Here is a 17187-nt window from a genome sequence, read left to right as displayed (position 1 = left end):
ATTATAAAAAATATAAAAATATATATAAAAAAAAGAATCCGGCCTGAAGACTTTTACAAGGGTCACCCTCAGGCAGGGATTCAAAGAAAGGGATTTTTTCTGTGAGGAAATACAGACATTTGTCTAATAATGATTCCTCGTGAGCCGAAAATCCCCTGAAATTATGCTCAAGAGATATACCATTTTAACCGAAAGGAAATACAAAACAACAAATTAGAAAAAAATAACCACTACAAAGTAAAAACACAATAACAAAAATAACAATAAAAACAAAAATTAGCACTAAAATTAAAAACGAAAAGGCCAGGACATACCATCAACAGTCAAGGAAATTTTAAACTATCGATTGGGATTCGCGCTTTTTAAAAAACTAACAGTAAATTATGTAAACAGATGTAGGCTCCCAGCGCCATCTATTGAGTGATCCAATATGTAAGGAAAGTTCTATTTTTATTTAAGCCAAAGGATTAATCCCAAACCATACCTTGTTTAATCAAAAAATTGACATTACAGTAATTTCTAGGAAATTCATTTTTAATTAAATTTTTAAGGAGGTTGTTTGATGCTTCAATATAGGAATTTTTATTATTGAAAACCCTTTTGATCCTGTTAACTTGTGAGAAAATTAGATTTTTGAAAATTTTAGAGTTTAGATTGGAATGGTAGTTACATAGTATTGTAATTTTAAAGTTGAAATCATCCCTTTTATCGTATATACCAACTATTGTTTTATCATTAACAATTTCCATTTTTTAAATCCAGAAAGGTAGCCTCAAGTTGATTTTTATTTGTATCTTTTAGAATTAAATCTTTTGGATAGCAATTAGTAATAATATTAGTATTGTCGAAATTAATCAAAAGTAGGTCATCAATATATCTCTACCCGTTTATTAAATTATATTTAATTATTTTTTTCTCATAGTAATGTAGGAAAATATTTAGCCTTTTCGTTTTTAATTTTAGTGCTAATTTTTGTTTTTGTTATTTTTGTTATTGTATTTTTACTTTGTAGTGGTTATTTTCTTCTAATTTGTTGTTTTGTATTTCCTTTCTGTTAAAATGGTATATCTCTTGAGCATAATTTCAGGGGATTTTCGGCTCACGAGGAATCATTATTAGACAAATGTCTGTATTTCCTCACAGAAAAAATCCCTTTCTTTGAATCCCTGCCTGAGAGTGACCCTTAAAAAAGTCTTCTTCTTTATATTTTTTATAATTTTTTTGGTTTAATTTTTATTTGATTTTTGATTTTCCTATTAACTTGATTCTAAGACTTTTGTGTGTGTATATATATATATATATATATATATATATATATATATATATATATATATATATATATATATATATATATATATATATATATATATATATATAATGTTTTCCTCTATATATATATAATGTTATTTCCTATATATATATATAATGTTTAATGTTTTCCTCTTTAATGAGTTCACAGTCAAAATACATTTAATCCGAGTGTGCATGTATGTGGCCATTCAGAGGAAAACTGATTTCGTGAAAGATTTCATAAATGGATCAGGAAAATTCTGAGTGAATAAAAGAATCTTTCAGTCACAATGTGAATACATTTTATACATTGTAGAAAACTGCTTGAAGTAAGTTAGTTAATTTGTTTTCATCAAGACGTTGAAGCCCCTTAAATTGCTTTATGGAAATTTCAAACGCTGAAAGGGAGACCCGTTCATTGCTAAAATACTCCAAAAAATAATGAAATTTGAAGAAACAGGATCTGTGTTATTCATTCTAAAACAGAAAAAGATTTTCGTTTCTGCAGAGATAGTTGTGATAACATTTTTAGAACAGCACTGTTGTTTATAACACAAATCGAAAAAAAGTTTACATATTATAGTCGAAAATATTTTCTAAATATTTACGATAATGCTACATATTTTAAGCTACAATTGGAACTAATTTTTCCTAAATATTTTAAGTTCATTAATTAAATCATTCCTTAATTTGTAACCATTCCAATGATTAGTTATAGTGGTTATAGCAGCATGCAAAAGTTTAAAGTGAGACTTCACTCCGCTTCGTTAATTTATACAACTAGCAGAAAAAATAACGACTAGGAAAATTTAATGCTTAATTCAAAACATGATTATCATTTCTAAAACAATTTTAAATAGTAATTATTTATTCTGTTTACCATATAAAGATTTATACTGCATAAGGAGAATATTTTCTTTTTCACATATTGAAAGAAAAGTATAAATATATCAATTCTTTTTCTTCAATAGGTTTGAAGATATATATATAAGACCTGATAGCATCCAGCATGATTGTTATTTTATTTATTATAAGCTTCATTCCTTTTGTGTATAACACTGGAGACCCTCATCTGTGCAGTAAAACGGAAACGTAAGTTATAACTTTACCTAAACAATAAAGAATGGAATCAAATACAGGAGTGATGCGTGAAATGTGACATTTAATTGCACTAAAAATATTAATTTTTATCAAAGAAGAAGAATATAATTTGAGGGAAAGCCATCTTACTATAAGATTTTGATCTGAGTGATCATGATGTCCTGATTAGTAAGATAAGGTTTCGGATTGGAAAATAATAGATAAAGAAAAAAAAATAAAGAAACAATAGCAATTCATGGTTACACATAATGCATTTCAATCTAATTAATTTTTTTAATTTAATCCATATTGAATTCATCATATAAAAATAATCTTTAGGAAGTGGTAAAATGTTGAGAAACGATATAAGTAAATGAGAAACGAGAGCTACATCAGTTATTATTTCTAAACCTGATGTCCTATTTAAAAAAATGATATTTTAATTCATTTAATGATTAATATGAGAACAAAGAGTGTTTCTACACATCATCCACATATCACAAGTATTTTATTTTATGTATGTTTTATTTCATTGCGAAACACCTTCTATTCCTACAATGTATTTTATATTCAATGATTTCACTGTTACTTCCTGTACAATCAATAAACATGGAATATTAAAAATGTAATGCTTTAGAGATGTTTTACAGTTATAATTTAATATATTTTTCTTTCTTTGACAAATTATAATTTTCTAAATCATGACAATGTAAAAGGTAGCTTCCATTAAAATATATAAAGGGCAGCAAAATGTTCTTCATAATTAACAGAAAATTTGAAATAATTCTTTGTAGTAAACAAATTCCAGATATCCCAAGTCAAATTTAATGCAAAACAGACGGAAGAATTCTTTCGTCTGCCCAAAAAGTAAATTAATTATGCTTGCGTATTCAATTATATTTGCGATAATACACATTGCCAGACATATTTTAAATAAATAGGAAGAAAATAAAATGAAAAATTGAGTCGAATCTAATGGAAAAGGAACTTTTAAAGTTATGTCATTAGAAATTTATATTCAAGTGTTGTCTAGTTTAAAATGAGATGTTATAATTAGTTTACTTACGGTGTATATAGTATATTTTCATTGAACTTATCGAAGCGATTATATGTTTCATATTTAAGGATTTTTTTTTTATCAAACATTACAAAATCTTTTAAGATTGCTCTTTTAACATAAATCGTATATCAGTTTAAATGTCATTGAGAATTAAGGCATTTTCTAGAAATGTTTTAATAAGATTAAATACAAGCAACAAAATTAGTGTCATTTAATATGTCCTCTTTCTCCTTTATTAGCATTTTCTTTTGTGTTATAATTTCAGATACGTAGAACCTGTAAGACGAAGTTACTCATATTGGACACGAGTTGAATATGAAACCAGATGTTTCCTATTTTTCAAATGTTCTCAGTATAAGTAAGTATAAGTGAACAATTGACAATAATTTCATTTTAAGCTTCATTCCTTTTTTCATCCTCATATTTGTCGAATAAGTGATAATGATATGTGTCTGACTATTTATTAAAAGACATTTAATAGGATTTTTATTAACTTTTAAACACTGAAATTTCATTAAGAAAGATTATAAATTTTGAGATTATTGTTACATTGCTTTTAGATAATAAAAACTGGCATTAGCAGAACAATTAGTAAAAATAACTTATGTGTAATGACTTATTTTTATTAAAATAATTAAACAATAATTAGTATTTTTTGTAACTTCTTAAAAATAAGTTACTTGAACATTGAATCATGTGTAGAAAATGGAAAGAGGATCCATTAAATTAAGCTTTTATCTATAACTAAATTTTGTTTTTAGAATTTTATTTGCACTTTATAAAGTATAAGTACTAAAAATATTATTTCTATAGAAAAAAAATCTTCCTGCAAATAAGTAAAAAGCTGGATGAAAATAAGTTTTATTCTCTTTGATAAAAAGTGTTTTTAAATATTTTTATATTGAAAATGCTGAAATAATAATTATAAAACGTTTTTGCCATTTCATATATGAAATTTGCTAGGAGGACGCATTGTAATTGTTACAAAATTTCATGAAGGATATCAACGCTGGAAACTTCTCAGAATAAAAAAAGAAAAGAAAAATATCTTGTACGATATACAGACTTCTCTGAGTTAAAACAGGTTTAGGCATTGTGTCTGTCCGTCTGTGTACACGATAACTCAAAAACATTTTGAATTAGATATATGAAATTTGAAATATAATCTTTAAACCAAATTTTGTATATTTCCGTCAAATTTTGAACGATATCTATTCAGAAGATGCCCGTCTTTTCGTTATCCGTGTAGAAATGAATTCAATAACTGCAAAACGTAGCAACTGCAAACGTAGATAAAATTTGGTACATAGATTTAGTACCTAAATCAGATATATCAAAGGTCTGTTAACCGTCTGTTAGTATTTCATTCGTATACACGTAAAAGCAATAACTTATAAAGGCAAAGATATAAATCTATGAAATTAGATATGAGATCTCGTGTAAACGACTGTTGTTCTGTGTCAATTTTGTTTTCAATCAGTCGGAAAAAAGATATTTACAGGATATTTCAACATACAGGATATTACAACAGATATCAACAGGATATTTACAGGATAAATTCAACAAAAATAATAAATTCATGCTAATGATCTATAATTTGTAACTATTGTTTGCCAATACCATGCAAGTAATTCGCGGCTTTACTCAAGACCAGCAATTTTATGCCAGGAGGGAGTTAAGGCCTAAATGAAGAGTTTACGAGAATGGTTTGAAGAAACCACTCGCACTAATTAGAATTAGGTCCGTGAGTGAACACGAAATTTGGTATGAAGTATTTATATCAACTTTGTAAATATCAGTAAAATTTTGAGAGAAATTCTTTCATAAAAATTGAATCACGGTTCTCCGAACACAATTGAATGCTATAACTACAAAAAATAAAATGCTAGAGGGACAAAAATTGGTACATAGGTTTAGCATCTTAAGTGTATTTATCAAATTTTACTTATCAAATTGTGTATTGAATCTTTTGAAGGGTGTGCTAATAGCTGGTTCGCATTTTGGCATTACTTAAATGCAATGATTTAAATAAATGAAATATGGTAAGTGAATTTGTAACCGAAAAACCAATTCTGTGTCATATTTTAGCTACAATTCGTTGAACCAAATTCGTTCAAAATGCATATTTGATTTTCTTCATTTTGCTACGAAGTACAAAACTCTCATATTCAGAGCTTTGAAAATAAAAATCTAAGTACTCTAAGCATATTCTTATTCATGATTGTATGCGAGGAAAAAGAGAGATAATATCTTTAATACAAGTTAATCGGAAAAGTTTCGGAGAGACCATTATTTTTTTTATAATTAATTTTGGTTACAACTGGCAAATGATAACTTGAAGGGACAAATTATAGCACTTCATCAAATTTTAAAAGTAGAGAATGGATTCGAAACAATGTAATATCAAAATGAAGGATCATCAAAACACATTTTCGCACATAAACTGTAATTTACAGTTTCAAAGCTCAAGCATTTTATCTGATTTGATATCATTTTAAAATTTATTACGATTCTGAGCAAGGAATTTTCTGCCATTTATAGCTTGAATCTATTTTTTTATTGTTTTGTAGAAGTGTGATGAGAACTGGTTACAAGATGACATCTGAAGTGAGACAACGTGTAATTAAGCAATGTTGTCCAGGATATGGAATGTCAGATTCCATATGCAAACGTGAGTACTTCATGTTTTGAATCATCCTATTCCAGATTCATAATCTATTTCACTATTTTTGTTCCAAAAATTCCTGCAATTCAAACAAGATAGCATAAATAATTCTGAACATAATAATTCGAGCTAATTCATAAGGCATTTAATGTTCATCGTGATGTTTATCATGATGAAAATCTGGGGATTTGAAGGTAAGAGAACAAAATAGTATCCCTTCTAATATATATACATCTCATGCATAATATTTTTAATGTGTGGTTAGAGGCAATCGAACTTTAAAAGCGATAAATTGAATTCTCATACCAAGTTATTTGTCAAGCGTCTTTAACAATTACATTAATTAATTTTCAATATTAGTAGAGAAATAACTGTGATTTAGAATATTTTCTTGAATAATTTGAGTTAAAGAGTTATTTCGCATACCAATAAATGCTTATTTAATATTCGAAATGCATGATCATTCTGTGCATGAAGGGGCACGCGAATATCATTAAAGACTAATCCGAAGGCACAAGGAAATTTTGAATTATCGGGACGCAGCATCTGCAAGTGGGGACTACGGTTGAACCCTAAACGACATCTCTGGCCACTGTACAACCCGTACCGTAGGTGGTACATCTCGTTATCAATAGAAAATAGTGAATCCCACACTATTTCTGTACACATCAATGCGACTCCGGCCATCCCCACTGGTGTGGTGTGGTGTGGAGAGGGGGGTGCCAGCTCAGGTGTCGTCCTCGTCATCCGACCGCGGTTCAAAATTACGAGGTCCGTCCCAAAATAGCCCTAGTGTTGTTTCAAACGGGACGTTAATATAACCAAACCAAACCAAGCGACTCCAGCCAACCACCATATTGGAAACTTCGGATCTCCATTTCTGAGGTGCCTCCTGGGAGAAGCACAAATGAATGTAATAAATGTAAAAAACGGGAAAAGTATAACAATTTAGATAACTAGAGCTTGGTGGACACATTTACGCTGAACCATCAAGCATGTAACAATTATTTTTCAGCCACATAATAAACACAATTAAATCTAAACAAATATTGAAAAAATGATTAGTTTTAATGATCATTAAATGCTTTTATTTTCCATTTAAACTGCGAAAATAATGTTAATAATTAATCTCATTAAATAATTAATCTCATTAAATATTGTTTATTTCCAAAAATAAACAATTGGATCCGTTTGAAATTAATTAATAAAATTTGAATAATAGCTCGTTTACCAGAGAAACCTTTTGCGACCAATTATCATATTAAAATTCCTTGTTGCTTATTTAAATGTCGTAATTTAAGTTCAACGAGTATATGATTCTTTTATAAGAATAAAATTATAGTCAATTATCTGAAAGTTTCATTTCATACTCAAAAATTACCTCAGAAATTAATGAAGCCCGTTTTTGCAAACAATTTGATTCCTGAATTAAATCAAACTTCATTTGAAACTCAATACATTTTAATCGGATCTTGTTTTTTGTTTTGTTTAACATATATGCAGAAATGTATATCAAGATGATTGCAAATTAATCTCTTTTATTAATTCTGTTTCATAACTTAAATATATAAGTATTACTCTTAAATTATTTGAATTGAACTCCGTTATTCTATTATGTCTTTGAATTTTACACATTTTTTTTACTTTTTAGCTATGAAAAAAAAAAAAAGGATAAAGAGCATTTTGGTTTTCTAAAGGCAATACATATTTTAAATTTCCTTTTCTTTATTACAAAACCTTATTTAATGAACAAAATATTAAAAAGAAAATACTTTAACTATTTATTTCGTTAAGAGTATTTTTTGGTATGTTTAAAGCAGAAACATCTTAGAAGACAGAGTTGTATATATATATATATATATATTAGGAATTTTAATTTTAATCTTTGATTTTATTATTTTCCTAAGATATTAATAAAAATAAAGATGAATGCTTGGGTGTGTTGGCTGGGGCTTGGGCACTTAAATTACAGCGTTCAAATTTGGTACAGAAATAGCTCGAACAATAAAAATGGGTACTTCAGAGAGATTTTTTTAAATTTTAGTTTGAATATTAATTATTTAAAAGTTAAGCAAAATTTTGGTGTTTTTGTGTAATAATATCTGAAAATAATATTGCAAAAACATGGTTTTTAAATCCAGAAAATCTTTTTAAAATCGTTTTTAAATCTTTTTAAAATACGATTACTAACTTTAATAAAAAAAATAGTTTTTTAATCGTTCCAATTTAATAATTTGCAAATGTTTCTTAATTTTTAAAATATTTTTAAAAAACTACGAAATACTCGCATTTTCAACTTTAAATTACATTGCCGCCCTTGAAATTTAAATCATTTTTAATTCTTCATAAATTATTTCATCGTGCGAAATTTTCCCATTCTTGAAAGCTAAAGCAGAAGGATTCTACTTAATATATGTATTTGTTATGAATATATACTGGATTTGCAATACAGAGAAAGTAAGAAAAAAGATGTACCAAACAACTGTATTTATAATGACGCTATGATGTCTCCATTAGAAACGGTCAAGTACCCAATAAAGAGAATGTGCTTAAAAAAAAGTAAAATAATACGATTTTTATATTGACGGAACTTCCATAGAATCATGCACATGAAATTACGCCTGAGCGGTTTGTCTCAACTTAATAAAACCGATACCCCCCCCCCCTACCAAAGGCGACTAGGACAGAATAAACCTCGCCGTTACTGTGGAAAAATGAGATGTAGCAGTTGCATTACAAAATCTTCTCTTTTGAATAATAGATGGAGATGCATGATTAGGCACGCATCCCATAGCGTATCGCGATTGTGAATAATAAGGAGATGCTGTTCTGTAGAGGTGTGCGTGTGTTAATGCCTTGTCTTGTCTTTCGTGTTTTGTGTGAAATGTGATCATTAAAGAAATGCTCCTGAAAAATAAGTCTTGTTGCTTCCACTGCATGGATCATAACGATCTTCCTTCCACCACAGGCTTAATATGGAACGTCGAAAAATCTATGCTTCTTCGTGTATCCATGGTATGTTAGTAGTTGACAATTCATTACGACTCCAAAGTAGGCAGGTTCTTTACAACACTCACCATCCGCAGCTAAATGCAACGTTACTTGCAGCTCACTGTAACAATATCTTTATTGGAAATGTACCTATGGTTGCTTCATATATAAATTTGGATGGATAATTGTATTATTATTAGGTTGAATAAAAGCTTGATACTGGTACAATGATTTTGCGCATTTTGTTCCGATTAAGCTTCATTCGAGTTTTATCTCGCTTTCTTCAGTCGACTTCATTCTTCATCATATTAGGGTAGCAGGGGCCATGACAAAATTGGGTAGTATGGGTCATATGAATGAAACTTACCTTTTTTTACTTTTGGAAACTATGTCAAAGTTAATGAAAGAGTTTGAAGGAAAAGGTCAAAGAAAATGGTCAGATAATGCCAGGAAGCTTATCTATGCGATCGCTTTAGGAAATAAAATCTAAGAAAAATTGATTCAGGCAATATCATTTGCGTAGTAGTTAACAGTAGAATTACAGCATGGAGAAGAAGAAAAGTTGTTTTAAATAATCATGTGATGATATGAAACCTCAGGCAAAATATGTTTAAGATTTGTCAAAATATATTAAACAAGTCAGTAAACATTTCAGAAATTTTGAATTAAGAATTGATTGTAAGAAATTGTGTTTTTTACATCGTTTTTGAACATACACTTTAAACATTACCTGCATTTAAAATTTCAGTTCCGTTCGTTGAACATTACTACTCGCATAACAGGAATATTTTTTATAGCTACTAAATATCTGGATAATTTTATATTACTATTAAAGTTTTTACAAACAAAGATGAAGGCATTGTTTTTAAGTTGTAAATAAACATTTGAATTTGAATTTGATTTACAGCTGTGTGTGCAAAAGGCTGTTTCAGAGGCAGGTGCTTGGAACCAGATGTTTGTAGATGTTATACAGGATGGAAAGGAGAGAATTGTGAGGAAAGTATGTATTGTAACATTCCATGTTTTTATATAGATTCCATTCAAAGAAATAGTTAATTGAAGAAATGAGAGAACTCTATAAAAGACGACAACGATTTTGCAAAGCTTTGATATCATTAATTCACCGTAAGGTAAACTGACATAAAAAAAAATTGCATTGTCAATAATACAACGTTTTTTCTAGGCTACTTGCTAATTTGGGCAAAATTACAATGATTTAATAGATTGATTTTATTAAAAGTTATTTTTTTTCAATGAAGTATTACACAGTTCAATACTGATTTTTTTGCTGGCAATATTTCAGTGATTTTGGAGAAATTCATAGTGTTGATTTTGAATTTCGCAATATTTTCCCAAGATTGACATTTATTTTGGAAAAAACAAACATTAGATTTAAATTTCAATAGCAACATGTAGGACACACAGTAGTCAGCTTTAGAATTGTTTCAAATTTAAATTACTAATAAAATTTAATCAATACAATAAAATTATCTAAATCCTAATGTATAAATAAATGGTATATCATTTCGGAAATCATATGAAATAAATAATATTTATAAGATAAAAAATACAACCGTTTTAAGGAAGAATAATATTTATAAGATAAAAAATACAACCATTTTAAGGAAATAAATAATATTTATAAGATAAAAAATACAACCGTTTTAAGGAAATAAATAATATTTATAAGATAAAAAATACAACCGTTTTAAGGAAATAAATAATATTTATAAGATAAAAAATACAACCGTTTTAAGGAAATAAATAATATTTATAAGATAAAAAATACAACCGTTTTAAGGAAATAAATAATATTTATAAGATAAAAAATACAACCGTTTTAAGGAAATAAATAATATTTATAAGATAAAAAATACAACCGTTTTAAGGAAATAAATAATATTTATAAGATAAAAAATACAACCGTTTTAAGGAAATAAATAATATTTATAAGATAAAAAATACAACCGTTTTAAGGAAATAAATAAAGAAGCGAAGTTCAACAAATCAAAATAATTCAACAGTATTGTCCTATTAAAATAGCAATGGAGTGCTAAATATACTTGATGATATTTTGTTAAGTGCAATAGAACAAAAACTAAATAATTCAATCTTCGAATTATTTTACGTTGAAGATAGATATAAAATACAATTTTATGCTCCTTTGATCATCAAATTGAAAAAATAAGCATAAAATTCATTCATTTTTGATAGCTTTCTATATTTGTGGTTACCCATTTTTTTATAATTATGATGAAACATAACCAAGAAGAATGTCCAATACCAGCCATAAATGCTGAAAATTTTGAATCTTTAATGAGTTTATGAATTGAAGGAAAAATAAAAATAAATCCCGTATGTAGCCTTTTCTTCTTCAAAACAGGACGCATTTTATAAATATGCTAAGAGTTACCATCATTTATAATGACATAAAAATAGTATGAATTAAATTTAAAAAAATTAAAAAAAACTCTAAAAATATAATTTGTAGCTAGAGACATCATTGAAATGTTGATAATATGAATTAATCTAAATATTTAAAAATTAGAACGAATTTATCAAATTTGATATCAAATGCTTAAAGATATAATCTTAAACATTATAATTTTCCTGACAACTGAACCAAAATTTAGTTGCTGAGTTTTGTATTTTTAATGTATACATGTGTAAATACGGAATGCCTGGTAAATAATTGAAACTTTTTACATTTTAATCTGAGAGTTAAAACGTTCACCAATGAATAAAAAAGTAAAAACTCTGTTTATTTTATTTCATTTAATACTTTAATTTCGGCTTTACAATTTGATATAAGCACATATAAAGAAGAAATAATGGAAACTCTGAATTCTATGAAAATATATTTAATGTTTTTTATCGGAACATTAAAAGGCTTTTAAACAGAAAAATATATGTATTCAAACAATTTAATCTAAGCATTAAATAGTTTTTACCACATTAATCATTTTTATGGAAACATGATAAAAGTTTAGTGTACTTAATGATTTTATTATTTAGGATTAAAAATAAAATTCTGAATGACATTCTGCAAAAGTTATTAGTTGCTATCATTTGCAATAACTATTAAATTCATTTTTACTTTATGACTAGTCGGAAGTATTAAGATATTATTTTGAAACTTTAGTTTTTATTTAAAACTTTTTTAGGCAGATAGTTTAGAGGGAATTGAAATATCATTAAAAAGTTGGAGCTTATGAAATCCTGCGTTTCACATTTCTGAAATGACATATTTTAGCTTTCATCCTAAATAAAACTTACTTTTTAAAAATTTGTCTACATGACTAACTATATTATTTAAATAAAATATTTAACCAGCACAGGTCTGTTGTGTAGATTCTTGATTTTCAGTGCATTTGTAACATTTAAAAACTGAAAACTTTATTGAATTCTCATAATTATAATAAATTTATTTTTTAAATTTTAATCATATCAGGAGCAGCAAAATATACGATGAATAATAACCTTAGAAAATTCTACATATCAAGAAATCAAAGATATGTAGAATAAATGAATATACATTTAGAATGATGCTCATGAATTTGTGTTCCACATCATTAATAAACAAATAATCTGTATGTATATTCTTTATACGTGTATTCATACAATTAAATCTTTCGCAATCGAAACGCATTTGCATAGAACATTAAATTGCCAATGCAACATGGAAGAAAACCAATTAAAATTTATCAATAAATGAGATGCACTTTTTTATGCTCGTAAAATAAAGTTTATATATATATATATATATATATATATATATATATATATATATATATATATATATATATATATATATATATAAGGGTGGTCAAAAAAAACTTCCCCTATATATGAAACCCTAGCGGCCTATCCGCTCAACCAATCGAACCAAAATTTCAGACATGGTTGTTTGAAGGTATGCGCTGGAGATTGTGATGATTCTAAACAACACAGGGTTCACGGTTACGGTTACAGTGAGAGAATTTTGAAATTTTCGAATGGCAACACCCACTTTTTCCTTGCTCAAATTGATCAGCGTATTGAAAAACCACAAATAGCGTTGGAACGATTAGAGTGTGACGAAAATTGCCGTCGTAAAGCATTTGCAAAGAAGAGCATTATAAAGGACTAATGACAACACAGAGAGGAAGGAGAAAAAATATTTTTATTGTAATGGGAAGTTATAATTGCAGGTTTTCAGCGTGTTCATCTTCGCAGGCGACAACGCATTGCATTTATGAGATTGTGGACACCAATGCCGAACGTAACATGACAGGAGGAATCTGCATAACTTCACGTGTTACGGCATCTTGCAATTCTGACACATCTCGTGTACCAGGCGTGTACACCTTAGATTTCAGATAACCCTAAAACCAGATATCCATAGGAATGAGTCGGGGTATCGCCGTGGCCACGAAACTGCAAAGTTACTAGAGATGACTCTATCAGCAAAGTGTTGTTGCAGCACTAGTCAAACACATTGGGCGACGTGTGGAGGAGCCCCATCTTGCATCCATACAATGTCCCTAATGACATTTCGTAGCTGCAATTCAGGAATAACGGAATTCTGCAACTGTGTGTGTGGATAGGCCGCTAGGGTTTCATATATAGGCTAAGTTTTTTATGACCACCCTATATATATATATATATATATATATATATATATATATATATATACAAAAGTATTAGAATCAAGTTAATAGGAAAAAAAATCAAATAAAAATTAAACCAAAAAAATTATTAAAAAATATTAAAAAAGAATCCGGCCTGAAGACTTTTTCAAGGGTCACCCTCAGGCAGGGATTCAAATAAAGGGATTTTTTTCTGTGAGGACATACAGACATTAAGTCTAATAATGATTCCTCGTGACCCGAAAATCCCCCGAAATTATGCTCAAGAGATATACCATTTTAACAGAAAGGAAATACAAAATAACAAATTAGAAAAAAACCACAAAGTAAAAATACAATATATATATACATATATATATATATATATATATATATATATATATATATATATATGGTCTTATTTTGCAGACGATTTTAAAATACCACAAAAATAAAATATACTCTTACCGACGTCTATAGAATACTTAAACCTAAAACATATATGAACAGAAAGAATTCCTTCACAGAAAATTTCAAATATCTTCCATATAGTTGTGGTATATAAATTAAAACTTGTATTCTGATTAAATGTTCCAAGCAAAATATATTCATGACATCAAGAAAGGATACAACTGTAGAAAAGATCAACGTTTGTGCGATTTTAAATATATAAACAATCACCTATGAATACATTATCGTATAATCTTTTAGTATATGATACTATCTTTAAAATGGCAATTTTAGCTTTCATATATGATAATCGACTGCAGAGCAGGGTGGTTCCTTTCTTTTTTCGGATTGTACTGTAACATTCCCCGTTTCCCAGTAGTGATAAGACATTGTGTTGTACTGATTCCTTGTGTCGTCGCTGTTACTTACTAAACTCCTCGGGATAGCCAGATGGTGGATCTTTTCACCTGGGTGGTCTCGCATCTCTTCATTAGTGACTACAATGAAAGACCACATATGGAATTCCTCGTCCCAGAGGTATTGATAGCACCTTCAAAGAGAAAGGGGTGTCCAAACATCTGGATGCTAGATGTTTCTCTTTGTCTAAGTACCTTCCCACGACCCACTGACGCCGCTGAGAGAACAAATGGCTGAACCCCGATTGGCCGAAGGAGAGCTCAAATGGCCAATGTAAATTAAGAGGCAGAGATTGTCGCCGAAGATTTTTTTTAGGGAGGAGAAAAGAAACGAATTGCAGGAACTGTTGGACTACGCCTAGGAGTTCTGAGTCTGAGAAACTACCACTGGAATGGTTTTGTTGACGAGATAAAGAATTTAGTTTCCAGAAAACCCTTCGACTTTGACTGTTGTATCTCCTACTACAGGTGTAAATAACTATTTATTTAACCAAGATTAGAACAAGTTGTTCTCTGTATATATAGGGCTGTAAAATAAAGAATTGTCTGGAAATTCTGCTTCGTTATTTGATCAGTCTAGATCAGGGCTTTACAATAGATATATGTATTTTTCTAAGAAATTTATATAATTCTTTTTCTTTTAACTAATTTACCCATAATAAGTAATTCAAATATCTTAACTGCCATTCTTTGAAATTACACCTGAAAAAGGATATTCTATTTTATAATTCAAATTAAATGCATTTTCAGGTTGCGACTCAAATCATTATGGCCCTAACTGCATTTATAACTGTCCATGCCAAAACGGAGCTATATGTTCGCCTTTCACGGGTAGTTGCAACTGTACAAATGGTAAAAAGCTATATTTTGTATTCAATATTATAATTTTATTTGTTCCTCCTTTTCATAAAACTTCTGCTTACAATTTCGCAATGATTTAGATATTAATTTTGTTAATATAAATAAAGAAATATAAATGTGGAAAGAATACAAATAATTTTAAATTCATAAAACAATAAGTTGTGAATAGTTTTAAGGAATCCTTTGTATAACTTTTATTCTCTATGTAACGAAATAATATTAATAATATTGAGTTATATGGAAACGATTTCTATATTCTTGTATTCATCTTTTTTTTTTATTTTTTTTATTTTAAAATTTGATATTTCTTTCAGATTTGAATAATAGAAGAAAAAATTTCATGCTAAGATGAAATTAATGATATCAAAAGTATGAGTATGAGTTTAAGTTGTGGACTTAAAAGTTAACTACGAGTATTAACTGAACAAGGACACAAACTTATACACAAATTCAAAAATATATTATTAAATCACATAAAAAACACTTAAGTGAAGAGAAAAATTCTGTAATAAATTTATTTGAGATTTATCGCTTGCCAAATCCAATTATTTGACTTATATGTCAGAAATTATATAATTAAACTGTTTTAGATTCTGTCCTGAAAATATTAAGATACTTTATACCCTCTTGCATGTAAACAACTGATTGGCTGCTATTTTCCTCCACTCTACGATTTAGAGTACGTTTTTCTGCTATTCCATACAATTTGTAAGCCTGTATTTGAACAGAACTTTCCAGTTTACCCTTATATTTTCGATACTTAAAACTTATAAATACAAATCTATCAATATTCTTGAAAATAGATTAATATAGATCATGCATCTGAATTAATGTATTAATGAATTATCCATGTTCTACCATAGAATCATATTCCCATTATGTGAAAACAAATGAAACTGACTTTTTCAATCAAAAGAATGATAACTAAAATAATGAATTTGCAAAAATTCTAACTCATGCAAAATTTTTGAAATAGTTTCAATCACTGTTGAATTTCTTTCTATATTCTTGTACTTTGCAATATTGTTTTGAATTAATGTAAGAATTACACACTGAAATACGTAGATTGGACACTGAAATGGGATTAGTAGATTCTGAAAATTGACATGAACAAAATCCATGGTAATTTTTTCTTTCTTCATTCAAATAATGAATGATCCATTTAAAAAAATATTATATACTATGGACTATGGCTTTCATAAATTAATGAATAAATACACGAATGCAAAGTTGTAACTTTTATTTTCTTTATCCTTAGGTTGGAAAGGTCGCTTTTGTGATATTCCTTGCAAAAATAACACTTTCGGATTTTATTGCTCAGAGGAATGCATGTGCCAAAATGGTGCTGAATGTAATGGTTCAGATGGTTCTTGCAATTGTACTTCAGGATATTTAGGAACAATGTATGGAGTTACATTCTCTTTAAAATTCTTTTTAAGTAATAAATCCATGTCCAGAAAAAATACTAATTTTCCAGTGCTATTTATTCTTATATATAATTGCATATTAATCTTTATATTGTTATTTGTTTAAAACGGAATGATATAATTGCTTTGAATCAAAAATTAAAATAGTGGCATGAAACAAATGTAATTGGAGGTGACAAAATTAGTAATTATAAATCAGTAATGGTAATTAGAGAAACAAACAATTAACTAAATAAATTATTTGGCGGCGAGTAAATCATCTCATTTTCTTTCCTCCTGTTTAATTATACAGCAATTTTCGTGATATTCCTCTGTTTTCCAACTGATTTGATGATTAATG

General features: G+C 28.0%; 1 protein-coding gene across 1 annotated transcript in view; it reads left to right on the top strand.

Moving 5' to 3' along the window:
• Positions 1 to 2260: 2260 nt before the first annotated feature.
• LOC129962201 (multiple epidermal growth factor-like domains protein 10) overlaps positions 2261 to 17187 on the top strand; it is a 66030-nt gene continuing 51103 nt past the window's right edge. Inside the window, exons 1-6 of the mRNA XM_056075941.1 lie at positions 2261 to 2382; positions 3696 to 3788; positions 6001 to 6101; positions 9994 to 10086; positions 15310 to 15411; positions 16679 to 16823. Coding sequence (XP_055931916.1) covers positions 2300 to 2382; positions 3696 to 3788; positions 6001 to 6101; positions 9994 to 10086; positions 15310 to 15411; positions 16679 to 16823 — 617 coding nt within the window. The 5' untranslated portion in view covers positions 2261 to 2299. The remainder of the gene's footprint in view (positions 2383 to 3695; positions 3789 to 6000; positions 6102 to 9993; positions 10087 to 15309; positions 15412 to 16678; positions 16824 to 17187) is intronic.

Source organism: Argiope bruennichi, chromosome 2 (assembly GCF_947563725.1).
Source record: "Argiope bruennichi chromosome 2, qqArgBrue1.1, whole genome shotgun sequence".
NCBI lineage: Eukaryota > Metazoa > Arthropoda > Arachnida > Araneae > Araneidae > Argiope > Argiope bruennichi.
Note: the sequence above shows the minus strand (reverse complement) of the source record. Positions and strands in the feature narration are given on the sequence as shown.